General features: G+C 57.9%; 7 protein-coding genes across 7 annotated transcripts; 3 read left to right on the top strand and 4 right to left on the bottom strand.

Moving 5' to 3' along the window:
- Positions 1-27: 27 nt before the first annotated feature.
- Positions 28-573, bottom strand: BAUCODRAFT_148188 (uncharacterized protein; the record flags this gene model as incomplete). The annotated part of the gene is made up of 1 exon (XM_007678407.1): positions 28-573. One exon carries the CDS (start codon positions 571-573, stop codon positions 28-30), a length of 546 nt encoding a protein of 181 aa, XP_007676597.1.
- Positions 574-806: 233 nt separating this feature from the next.
- Positions 807-1,406, bottom strand: BAUCODRAFT_148187 (uncharacterized protein; the record flags this gene model as incomplete). Its single annotated transcript, XM_007678406.1, has 2 exons — positions 807-1,307; positions 1,365-1,406. 2 exons carry the CDS (start codon positions 1,404-1,406, stop codon positions 807-809), a joined length of 543 nt encoding a protein of 180 aa, XP_007676596.1.
- A 912-nt stretch (positions 1,407-2,318) lies between these two features.
- On the top strand, positions 2,319-2,840 carry BAUCODRAFT_42323 (uncharacterized protein; the record flags this gene model as incomplete). Its single annotated transcript, XM_007678011.1, has 1 exon — positions 2,319-2,840. A coding segment is annotated over one exon (522 nt), but the record flags the coding sequence as incomplete, so codon positions are not given.
- Positions 2,841-3,195: 355 nt separating this feature from the next.
- On the top strand, positions 3,196-4,886 carry BAUCODRAFT_482523 (uncharacterized protein). The gene is made up of 2 exons (XM_007678405.1): positions 3,196-3,485; positions 3,601-4,886. The coding sequence occupies exons 1-2, from the start codon at positions 3,392-3,394 to the stop codon at positions 4,851-4,853; spliced, it is 1,347 nt and encodes a 448-aa protein (XP_007676595.1). The 5' UTR covers positions 3,196-3,391; the 3' UTR covers positions 4,854-4,886.
- A 33-nt stretch (positions 4,887-4,919) lies between these two features.
- BAUCODRAFT_48437 (uncharacterized protein) lies at positions 4,920-6,890 on the bottom strand (the record flags this gene model as incomplete). Its single annotated transcript, XM_007678027.2, has 4 exons — positions 4,920-5,796; positions 5,884-6,345; positions 6,436-6,505; positions 6,575-6,890. Coding segments are annotated over 4 exons (1,725 nt in total), but the record flags the coding sequence as incomplete, so codon positions are not given.
- Positions 6,891-7,491: 601 nt separating this feature from the next.
- On the top strand, positions 7,492-10,290 carry BAUCODRAFT_139396 (glycoside hydrolase family 13 protein). Its single transcript, XM_007678404.1, has 3 exons — positions 7,492-7,798; positions 7,855-9,217; positions 9,291-10,290. Exons 1-3 carry the CDS (start codon positions 7,720-7,722, stop codon positions 9,988-9,990), a joined length of 2,142 nt encoding a protein of 713 aa, XP_007676594.1. The 5' UTR covers positions 7,492-7,719; the 3' UTR covers positions 9,991-10,290.
- Positions 10,234-11,682, bottom strand: BAUCODRAFT_482665 (uncharacterized protein). Its single transcript, XM_007678403.1, has 3 exons — positions 11,559-11,682; positions 10,724-11,497; positions 10,234-10,652 (listed from the first exon to the last, which is right to left on the bottom strand). Exons 1-3 carry the CDS (start codon positions 11,559-11,561, stop codon positions 10,461-10,463), a joined length of 969 nt encoding a protein of 322 aa, XP_007676593.1. The 5' UTR covers positions 11,562-11,682; the 3' UTR covers positions 10,234-10,460.
- Positions 11,683-11,970: the final 288 nt, after the last annotated feature.

Below are 11,970 nucleotides of genomic sequence, written 5' to 3'. Positions count from 1 at the left end.
AACAATCGTAGCTAATAACGGTGTGTTTCACGTCCTGGACAGTATCTGCCGCAGACGATCGGCAGCAGTGAGTCCTTCGGCGGAGGGTGCCCATGCTAAGTCGTCCACTCGAGCTTCGCGAGCTTCCGACTGGAGCATGAGAGCTTGGATGTCCAGTAGTATCTGTAAAGCTGACTTTGCATATGCCGAGCCGTAGCACAAGTGGTAATGGATATGAAGTTTCACCGTCGCTGTAGACTTCAGCCGTCGTCCATTACGCGTAAGTGCGAGCTCCGCCATCCGCTGTGAGTACTGCTGCAGCGTCGAAGTGAACCGTTCTACCGTATCGTTGACGTGCTGTGGTGGGTTGGGTTCGCTTGGGTCGCCTTCATTAGACTGGCGTCGAGTGGGAGGCTGTGACAGTTTGAATCGAGGGAGCGTCTGGTGGTGCTGCTCAACTGCCTGATGGAACGCTTCATGTTCGCTGCCAGTCTGGTCGGCGATGGCCTGGATATCTGTCACAGCCACAAGCTGGACCTTGTAGCCTTGAGAGCCTGGATTGTCCAGCTCTTGATCCACCATTAACGCAGACATGGGATTCAGGCTTTTAGCAGCCTGTTGTCGTTGTCGCACGCTTCGCTCAGGCTCAAGTCTTGCATAATGGCACCATGTCCGTTCAAAGGCGTGACAGATGCTGTTCGCGCTGGAGATCTCAGCAAGAACAAAGGACCACGTGGCGTGCGATCACGCGGAAGCCGATGCCTTACCGCATCATTTCACGTGATCTCGCAATTAGGGCGACACAGATGCTTTTTGGCACGCCCATCTCATGGTACCCTTTGTACTTGGGTTAGCATTTGACCCAATGCATCGACCATCCGCTCTTTCTCCTGCTCTGCTATAGCTCGCTCGCTCCCCATCTCCCTCAAAGCTGCCTCTAGCTCCCTCATTCTGCGCATTTGGCTTGCTTCACTGTTTCCCAGGCCCGGCAGACTATTGATCAGCAGTTCGATCTGCTGCTCCTGCAACACGAGATCTCTCGCAAGCTCGTGCAGAGCAGCGTTGAACGTATCCCGCTCTTCGGGAGGTGGTGAACCTGGGGCCTCTAACGCATCTGAAGCGATTTGGGTAGACGGTGCCGCGCCGTTAGGCTGCTGTTTCGCCGGCTCGCCGTTTGGTATTTGCGACGAAACGGCTGATTGGGGGACAGCACTGTCTGGTGCGGATGACTTGGCCAGCTGCGGAGCCTGGCTTGGTTGCCCTGGGATTTCTGCGTAAGGATGCCTGGTCGTGATGTAGTTAATGGCTGCGTACATCAGCGTTTGTTGCTGGCGACTTGTTAGCACCTATAGGACCGGCAGTACAGCAGTTTCGTGGACGCCTACATTGTCAATGGCATCTTGAAGCTGAGTGAGTCTGTCCGCCATATTCGGCTGAGCGATCACGGAACCGAAGTAACGCTCATTATCTCGCCGGAGGAAACACCCGGAGGATGGACTGCAGACGAGAAGAGATACGGTTGACCAATCGACAGCATTCCGTCATGTGCAAGTGGTATTGGGCTCGGTACCTGCGCCGGAGCGGACCGAACGACGCCGAGGCACTCTTCGTAGCCGGCTTGGACGGAGTGCATCTAAGAACTCTCGTCCCTTCGTTCACTCGCTTTGGAGTCATTGCGAGCAGAGACTGCTCGAGGCTTGGAGGGTAGACCTGCCACATAGACGCCGCGGCATTTGACAATGTGACAAGGCACTAATCCTGGAACTTTTCGCTTCCTTACTGCGTGCTATATGCTCCGCAGCCATGGCAGGATTCCTATCACGTTCCTATGCAACTGCGTCCGGTGTACGAGCAGCAGTGCAGAAGTAGCAAAGCGTGGTCGACCGCCGAAAACGTTGTCCAGAGATGCAGAGGCCGATGGGAATGCGAAGGCCAGTGCCAATGCTCGAAACAATGTTGCCGACGCTGGTGGGCTATCGGCCATGCAGGCTGCGCTTGAAGCATCCAATTACAACTGGAAGAGAGCAATGACCAAGCAAGCGAAGAAGTTAGAGACCTCTACGACAACCAACAGTGCATCTGAGGTCAGTGCCAGTACGAGCGACAAGCGCAAGCGCAAGCTCAAAACTAAGGACAGCGAGACTGCTACGGCGTCCACCAAGTCCACCGGTGGAAGGACAGCTAGAAGACCTGCCAATGCTACTGCTGTCCAGAAAGGGGCATCGAAGGCTTTGAAAGCCATCGTTGCGAAAAAGGAGGCCACACCGCGTACCCAACCAGCCACTGCAACAGAAAAGGCAGCAAAGCCCTCCGAAGCCTCACGCCGAGAGGCATTTTCCCTTCCGGCGCGCCTTCTCCCGCCTACTGAGTCAAAGCACTACGACCTGCAGTCATTTTTAGAATATGTCGAGCGCTCCAAGCTCAATGTCGAAAGCACCGTCTACCGTGGAACGCACTTCGAGTACACCGTTGCTGAAACCTTGGCGAGATTGGGCTTTCAAATCCATCGTGTAGGCCGTTCTAACGATCTTGGTATCGACTTAATTGGCTACTGGCATCTACCACCCGCCTCGAAAGACAGCCAAAGCTTCAAGCTGCCTGTCGTCATCCAGTGCAAAGCTGCAAAGCCTACGCCAGCAATGATCCGCGAGCTGGAGGGAGCCTCCTCCGGCGCGCCAGCGGGGTGGCGTGGGGACGGGGTGCTTGCATTGTTGGCTAGTACGAGTGAGAGTACTGCAGGCGTCAGTGCTGCTGTACAGCGCTCTGAGCTACCGCTAGGAGTGCTTCAAATTACCCGAGAGGGTATCGTGAAGCAGTTCATCTGGAACGTGGCTGCCGCCGGGGCTGGATTGGAAGGCTTGGGTGTTGCGGTCAGGTACAACAATGGTGCAGAAGAGGTCCCCGCGGTTGAGCATCCCGAGCGCTCTGCTACGGAAGTCGATCAGACTGTCGACCTTACTTGGATGGGATCAATATGGCGGCCAGCCGTGATGCAGACGGAAAGGCATAATTCTTCCTAGGTGCTTGATCCTCAACCATCTGCCTTGGTAGCGACGATAGCGTGACCGTTAGAACGCGTAGTTCTCTTTCGCTTCCTTTATGTGTTATATTCGAGCACTGTCTACTAGGTAAGTTCGAGCACAAGCGTCGAGACCAAGTAGATGCGGACAATATCTGTATTGATGTTGCCGTCGGTGTTTAAATCTTAGCCGAGAAGATCCAACACAGTAACAAGCACGACATACGATACGAGATAGCATGCACGCCGAGTTAGTGGCATGTCTTGTGGTAGGGCGTGGTGACAAGTGAGTCACGGGCCAGATTTGTGTCTTTACTTTCCATCCTTCGTCCAACTCATAGACTCTTTGCATTGTTCGAAAACGCATTGGTAAGGCGATCGGACAATCAGAACATGGCGCGTCCAACACAGGCCAGCACTATCGAGTGCGGAAGGGACGCTGCCAAACATTTCTCCTTCGCGAGCGGTTATTGCAACTTGAACCACGGTATGCTTTCTGCTAGATTATCCGCTGCCATTCATCGCTCAACCGAACGAGATTGTTTGATCAATTATGGATGGGTTTGAGTACTAGACGCGATACAAGCACTAACACCCTCCAGGCTCCTTCGGCTCCTACCCGCTCGCCGTCCGCGACGTACTACGACACTACCAGGACGAAGCAGAAGCCAAACCAGATACATTCATCCGCTACGACTACCCCAAACTCCTCGACAAGTCCCGCGAAGCACTGGCAAACTACCTCAACGCACCCCTCTCAAGCATCGTCCTCCTCTCCAACGCCACCACAGGGATCAACACCGTCCTCCGCAGCCTGGTCTACAAACCGAACGAAGTAATCATCTACTTCGCCACCATCTACGGCGCGTGCGAAAAAACAGTCGAATACATCACCGAGACCACCCCGGCCTCCAGCCACAAAATCTCCTACACCTACCCAATCCCCGACGACGACCTCCTCTCCCGCTTCGAACATGCCATCTCCACCATCCAATCCAACGGCCAGACGCCCAAACTCGCCATCTTCGACACCATCGTCTCCCTCCCCGGCGTGCGCATGCCCTTCGCCCGCCTCACGCAGCTGTGCAAGAGACACAACATCCTCTCCTGCATCGACGGCGCGCACGGCATCGGTCAGATCCCCCTCGACCTGACCGCCCTCGATCCCGATTTCTTCGTGAGTAACTGCCACAAATGGCTACACGTGCCACGCGGGTGCGCGGGGTTCTACGTCCCGGAGCGGAATCAACATCTCATCCGTAGTACGCTGCCGACGAGTCACGGATTCATCCCGGTTCCGAGGGATGGCGCGGTGATCAACAACCCGCTCCCTCCCGGCAGCGGCAAAAGCGCGTTCGTGACGAATTTCGAGTTCGTGGGGACGCTGGATAATAGCCCCTACCTCTGCATCCCCGCTGCGCTGCGATGGCGGAGTCGGTTATGCTGGCAGGGTAAGCAGGGTGAGGAGGCCATTACGGCGTACACTCAACATCTGGCTCGTGAAGCTGGGGGAGTGGTATCGGGAGTCCTCGGCACAGAGGTGATGGAGAATGCGGAAGGCACGTTGGGCGAATGTAACTTCTCCAACGTGCGGCTGCCCATCTCGTTCGTCGCGCATGCGAGCAGTGACCCCAACCAAGCGGTGAAAATTGGGCATTGGATCGCCAAAGTGCTGACGGAGGAGTATAACACCTTCATCGCCATCATCTTCTACGCGGAGGCGTGGTGGGTGCGGCTCAGCTCGCAGGTCTACCTCACCATCGCCGACTTCGAGTGGGGCGGCAAAGTGTTGCAAGAAGTCTGTCAGCGCGTTCGCAAGGGCGAGTGGCAAGGGCGCGAGAGCAGCAAGCTGTGATCATAACCCTCACGTTTCATTTCTCGTAAAAACGAACATAGAATATATATACATGATATTATTCCATCATATCCCCCCCGCAGCAGCCTTGACCCGATACTCCTCAAACGTCCTCGCTGCCCCACCCTCCGAATTCACCCTCGCCCTGCGCTCCCACTCCCCCTCCCCCTCCCCCCTCTCGACCCTCAACCGCTCCTCCCACCGCTCCTCCTCCTCCATCGCCACGCCCTGGAACCGTCCCTGCTCCCCGCGCCCGAAATACAACGCCCCGCACTTCCTCTCCGCCACCGCCTCGGTGACAAGAACATACCGGACCCCACTACCAGGACACTCAAACATCGCCTCCCCCAACACGCGCTCCATTACCGTCCGTAACCCTCGCGCGCCGGTGCCCATTTTCGATGCGGTGGTGGCGATGCTTCGGAGCGCGGGGGAAGTGATGCGGAGGTCGATGGAGGACAGGGCGAAGGAGGCGCGGTACTGGGCGTAGAGGCTGTGGCGGGGTTCGGTGAGGACGGAGTGGAGGGCTTCGATGGAGAGGGAGGAGAGGGCGCAGGTGATGGGGAGGCGGCCGGTGAGTTCGGGGAGGAGGCCGAAGCGTTGCAGGTCTTGCGGTTCGACGAGGTCGAGGGTGTTGAAGGTGCGTTTCTGCTTGCTGCTGTTCGGCTGCTGTTGGTGGAGGGTGGAAGAGTAGTAGGGGAGGTGTTTTTCGAAGAGCGAGTCTTCACCTTCAAGGATGGTTTCGTGGTGGTTGCCGCTACTGCTGCTGGAGGAGGCAGGTGGCGCTCGGACTGTTGCGCCGAAGCCTATGCTGCCCTTGCTGATGCGGTCGAGGATCATCTTGTGCAGGCCGTTGAAGGCGCCGGCGCAGATGAAGAGGATGTTGTCGGTGCGGACGTTGTAGACTTCGCCTTTCTGCGCTCCGCCGCCGCCCATGGTGCCGCTCGTGCCGGGAGACTGCGAGCCACCGGACATTCCGCCGCCGCCGCCGCCGCCGCCGCCAAGTGAAGAGCTGGGTGGGTGATTGTACATGGCGTTGCTGCTCGTACCGCTACTCCCATGTCGAGGCGTTGCCGCACCGCTTGCGCCGCGCTCTTGCTTAGCCTGAATCTGCAGCGTTGTGCCTTCGATGATCTTGAGCAGGGCTTGTTGGACACCTTCGCCGCTCACATCCTTACCATGCGAGACCTTCGCCGTGGCGATCTTGTCGATCTCGTCCAAGCAGATGATGCCTCGCTCCGCCTTCGCAACATCGTAATTGGCCGCAGCGAGCAGTCTTTGCACGCATACCTCCGCATCCTCACCAATATAGCCCGCTTGCGTGAATGGCGTGCAATCCGACATGCTGAACGGTACTTCCAACACTCTCGCCAACGTCTTCGCCATCAACGTCTTACCCACACCCGACGGACCCAACAGTAGGATATTACTCTTCTCAATCGTCAACGGCGTATTATCCACCAGCGGCGGTGGACCGGGTCCTTGCTGCTCCCTCGCCTCCCTCTGCGGCAAGGGCACATACCTCCACTCGTCCCCTGGCCTCCCACCCGCCTGCGTACCCGAATGCTGTGATGACGATGACAACGATGATGATGATGATGATGATGATGGCGGCGGCATATTAATGGTGGCCTGCTGGCCCGGAAACTCGTCTTCAGTCCCGGGAAAGGCTCTCGTCAGCGACGGCACCTCAATACCCCGTTTCAACTCAGCCTCCCTACCTTCGACCGGATGCCGGCGGATCTCACTCATGCGCCGCCGCTCCTCCTGCGCCGCCAGCTCCTCCTCCTCCTCCTCGCGGCGTTGCAGCTCGGAGACGCGCTGGTAGTGGTTGTAGACGGCGGTGGCGAGGACGCGTTTGGCGCGGTCCTGGCCGACGACGAAGTGGTTGAGGTGGTCGTGGAGGATGCGCGGGGTGATGCGGGGGGCGCCGAGGGAGGAGGTGTCGGCGAGGGGACCCTTGGTCGGGGTGGTGGGGTCGTAGATGCCGGTCCAGCCGGTGGAGGTGAAGTCGGAGCGGTGGTAGTTGTCACGGTCGTTGGTCAGGCGTGGTGAGGTGGAGAAGTGTTGTCGCAGGCGGGTGTGGTGGTGGAGAGGTGCACGCGGCCGCGATGGTCTCCGTAGCTGTCCGCGTATGATGGCGGAGATGGCTAAGTAGGTTTGGCGTGCCTGTGCTGACACGACCACCCGTGGTACTGCCATAATAGGCTTGGCGAGAAGGTCGAAACGCAGGAGAGACAAGATGGGAAGGCACGCAAGGTATGGCCAGTATAGAGTACGGTGAAGGGTGCATCACCAGTCCGAATGTTCCCCGCCGTCTCCACCAAGCCGACAGGGTTCACTGTAGGCCAACTTATACAAAAGCAGTGGAGATGGAGTAACGCAAGCAAAGCGCGTGCAGCGCAACACAGCAGATGGAGGCAGGCAGCAGGGGCAGTACCGCACTCCTCCTCCTTCGCAGCTGCTTGAACAATGCTCTCCCCACTCCCCAGCAGCAGCTTACCTTCAAGTTACATCTCTTGCTTGAGTGAAACGACATCGGACCGACTGACTCGTGGGGGGACGGGGGCCCAAGCTCCGATGAAAATGCACGATGACGCGGGGCCGTTGGATTGTCTTCCCCAGAAATTCGGATGGAGCTTCGTTGAGGGCAAAGTTGAGAGACGGAAGGAAGCAAAGGCAGAGCGACCCCTCCACCAACAACATATTGAGCCCCACCCGAGAATGTGTAGTGCTTGATTGAGGCTCTGGGGATTTTGTATAGGTACCTGCAGTAGGGCTATATCCTCCCTTTCTCTCCTCTCATAAACTCTGCCTGCATTGGCCAGCCACTTTCTGTCTCTTCTGTATCTGGACAGCCAGCACCATGGACCCTCTGAACGAAGCGGCACCCGACTCTGTTACCGCAGCCCCGCCCAGCAAGGACATTCCCAGTGATGGCACGGGTGTGTATATCTCATCAACACTGACCATATTACTCAGCTAACGTATTGATTGCTAGGCATCGTCGCCCTCGATCCCTACCTCGACCCATACAAGCCCGCCCTCCGCAGCCGCTTCAGCAAAGCGCAGCAATGGATCAAGACCATCAACGACACCGAGGGCGGCCTGGAGAAGTTCTCGCGGGGGTACGAGCGCTTCGGCTTCACCGTCAGCCCGGATGGCACCATCACCTACCGCGAGTGGGCGCCCAACGCTCTCCGCGCATACCTCATCGGCGACTTCAACGGCTGGAACCGTGACTCCCACGAGATGAAGCGTGACCCGTACGGCGTATGGGAGATTCGCTTCCCACCCGTCAACGGCAAGCCTGCCATCGAACACGACAGCAAGCTCAAGATCAGTTTAGTCGTCCCCAACGACCACGCACGGCAGGAGCGGATACCCGCCTGGATCAAGCGCGTCACCCAAGACCTCTCCGTCTCCCCCGTCTACGATGCTCGCTTTTGGAACCCTCCGCACGCCTACCAATTCAAGCACCCGCGCCCACCCAAACCATTGTCTGCGCGCATCTACGAAGCACACGTCGGCATCTCCTCCCCCGAACCGAAAGTGGCCACCTACAAAGAGTTCACGCACAACACGCTCCCGCGCATCCGCGACTTGGGCTACAACACCATCCAACTCATGGCCATCATGGAGCACGCGTACTACGCCTCCTTCGGCTACCAAATCAACTCCTTCTTCGCCGCCTCCTCCCGCTACGGCTTCCCCGACGACCTCAAGGAACTCATCGACACCGCCCACGGCATGGGCATTACGGTGCTGCTGGACGTGGTGCACTCGCACGCCTCGAAAAACGTACTGGACGGCCTGAACATGTTCGACAACAGCGACCACCTCTACTTCCACGAGGGTGCGAGGGGCCGGCACGAACTCTGGGACTCGCGACTCTTCAACTACGGCCACCACGAGGTCCTGCGCTTCTTGCTCTCCAACCTCCGCTTCTGGATGGAAGAGTACCAATTCGACGGCTTCCGCTTCGACGGCGTGACCAGCATGCTCTACCTCCACCACGGCATCGGCACCGGCTTCAGCGGCGGCTACCACGAGTACTTCGGCCCGAGCGTCGACGAGGACGGGGTCGTCTACCTCATGCTCGCCAACGAAATGCTGCACGCCCTCTACCCCGACTGCATCACCATCGCCGAGGACGTGTCCGGGATGCCGGCGCTGTGCATCAAGTTGAGCTTGGGCGGGATAGGATTCGACTACCGCTTGGCCATGGCCGTGCCGGATTTGTACATCAAGTGGCTGAAGGAGAAGCAGGATATCGAGTGGGACATGGGGAATCTGTGCTTCACGCTGACGAATCGCCGGCATGGGGAGAAGACGATTGCGTATGCGGAGAGTCATGATCAGGCGTGCGTTCCTCCCCTTTCCCCCCCTTCCATCCCCCTCAAGATACTCATGCTAACCCTCTATTCCAAATTCTAGTCTCGTCGGCGACAAAACCCTCCTCTTCTGGCTTTGCGACGCGCAAATGTACACCCACATGTCCACCCTCTCCGACTTCACCCCGGTCATCGCCCGCGGCATGGCCCTGCACAAACTCATCCGCCTCATCACGCACTCGTTGGGCGGCGAAGCCTACCTCAACTTCGAAGGCAACGAGTTCGGCCACCCGGAATGGCTCGACTTCCCGCGCGAGGGCAACGGGAACAGTTTCCACTACGCCCGTCGGCAGTTCAATCTCGTCGACGACCAGATGTTGCGGTATCGCTTCCTGAACGAATTCGACAAGGCCATGCAGTGGACGGAGGAGAAATACGGCTGGCTGCACGCCCCGCAGGCGTACGTGAGCCTCAAGAACGAGAGCGATAAAGTCGTCGTCTTCGAGCGCGCGGGCGTCTTGTTCGTCTTCAACTTCCATCCCACCGAGTCCTTTACCGATTACCGCGTCGGCGTCGACGTGGCGGGGACGTACCGCGTCGTCCTCAACACCGATTCGCCCCGGTTCGGCGGCTTGGGGCGGATACAGGATGAGCAGCGCGTCTTCACCACGGACTTCGCGTGGAATGGGCGGAGGAATTTCTTGCAGGTGTATGTGCCGAGCCGGACGGCGGTGGCGTTGGCGTTGGAGGAGACGTTGGATCCGGGGTGGAAGAATAGTGTTAGCTTGGGGTTTGGGTATTGAGGGTGATATGATGTAAGGAGGCGGGGTGTAGAGAGAGGGTGGAGGATGAATAGTGCGTTGTGCATGAGCTGCCCGTTTGGCTTGAGCGTGGAGTTTGGTGGGATGGGGGGTGTAGATGGGTGGTTGATGATGAACAGACGACACATGTTGTGAGCGAGCGTATATAGCGGCTATCGTATATAGCAGAAAGCTCCGAAAGCACGCCAGCTAAGAAGGCGAAGCATAGTCACACCCATCACCCCTGCTACCTTTTTTCTTTTAGATATATTTGCTGCACGTAAGCTATCAAAGATCTCTTCTTCCCGCACCAAGACGTTGCGTTAACCTCATTCACGTGAGCGAATGCAAACACCAGATGATAATTTTTGCTCGGAACATGCGGCATGTGCAATCGAAGTGTCAGCATGGCGTGCGGATACATGCACTGTGCTGTAAGTTCGGTTACGAGCATCCATCCTCCTGCCCCATTATTACGCAGCTCGGACGAGACGGCCAGACTGTACGGGAGGAGCAGAAGGAGGAGGGCGGTAAGTCATGGCTTTCAGCTGTTCGCCCGGCTCGGTCGGAGTCAGACGCGGTGTAGCTGGAGTCTCAGAGGAGATCATATCCACCAGCGACTGCGACTTGACCAGCGTCGCGCCGATATTATTGCTTGGCATACTCTGCGTACACACGTTCTCCATGTTAGCGAGTGGAGTCTGAATACGATTACGCAAACAAGTGATGGCATTACCTTCGATCCCGCTGGCTCTGCAGCTTTGCTGACCACCCCCACGTTCTCCCCAAGCGTAACCCGACTCTCACTCCTCCCCCTGCCACCAATCCCCGGCCTCCCACTCCCACTCCCACCCCCACTCCCGTCCGCCGCCCCCATCAACCCAACCTTCCAGTAATCAATCTCCACCACTTGATCCAACTGCCTCAGCCGCTTATCCACCATCCCCGTCGTCAGCACCCCCCTCAACTGCGGAAAAGCCCTGCGGATTTTCGAAACGATGTTACTCAGCGAGTAATTCCGCACGTCGAGGATGCAGATGGCGCGGTCGTGTTGTTGCGTCCAGCCGGCGGGTAAGGGTGGGGTTTCTTCCACGCCGGCGACGAGGGCGGGGCTGACTTTGGTGCCGGGGTGGGAGTAGAGGGGACGGCCTGGGTCGGAGATGGGGGTTGGATGTATGGTGACTTGGTGTTGGAGTGGTGGGGTGGTAGTGGAGTCGGTTGGTGGATGTGGGTGTGGGTGGGGTCGGCAGGGGGTCGAGGGTTTTTGGAAGGTGGGCATGGGTGGGGTGCTGTGGAGTTCGGGAAGGAAGGTGCTGGTTGTGTGGCCGGTGGGGGTTGCGGGATTGCTGCCTTTATTGATATGGTGGTTTGTGCGGTCTTGGAGTGGGGTGGAGGGTAAGGTTGTTGCGGAGGCTGACGAGGACTTGTTCTTGCGGCGGCGGAGGTGGGAGTCGGAGGGGTGGCGGGTGGCCATGTCGTTGGCGGTGCTGGCGGTGGAGAACATCCTTGCCTGGCGGAGTGTCAGTTGGTCGTGCTGACTTGCCGGCTAGCTGTTGCTATGACTGACTGACCATTGAAGTGCGAAAGGAGAAGGCGGAGCTGGCGTTGCGAGAGACGGCTGGTCTGCCGTACTGAATGAGGTTGGCATCAGTCAACGACGTACAGTGAGTGGTTGATCAGCTCACCAAGGAAGGCACGTAAATCCTGTCCTCGGGAAACTCCACGCCAAGGTAGCGGTTAATGTCGGTGCCGTACTTGTTGCGTCTCGTGCCCGCAGAACGCATGGACTGATCATGTGGATGGCCGAAGAGCTTGTGCAAAGCAATATGGCTGATATGAGCAGCCATAAAGCGGAGAGCTGTTGTCTCGGGTGCATGGCTCTTGCTCGCTGAAGTAGGCAGCGACGCTAGAGGAAGCTTGAGCGGTAAGATTAGCGTGGGAAGGCTCGATATGAAAGCTGGAAAGCGCAGCCCGCCATCTTAA

This window comes from Baudoinia panamericana (assembly GCF_000338955.1).
Source record: "Baudoinia panamericana UAMH 10762 unplaced genomic scaffold BAUCOscaffold_6, whole genome shotgun sequence".
Taxonomy (NCBI): Eukaryota; Fungi; Ascomycota; class Dothideomycetes; order Mycosphaerellales; family Teratosphaeriaceae; genus Baudoinia; species Baudoinia panamericana.
The sequence above is the reverse complement of the archived record's forward strand: the minus strand, read 5'-3'. Positions and strand labels throughout refer to the sequence as shown.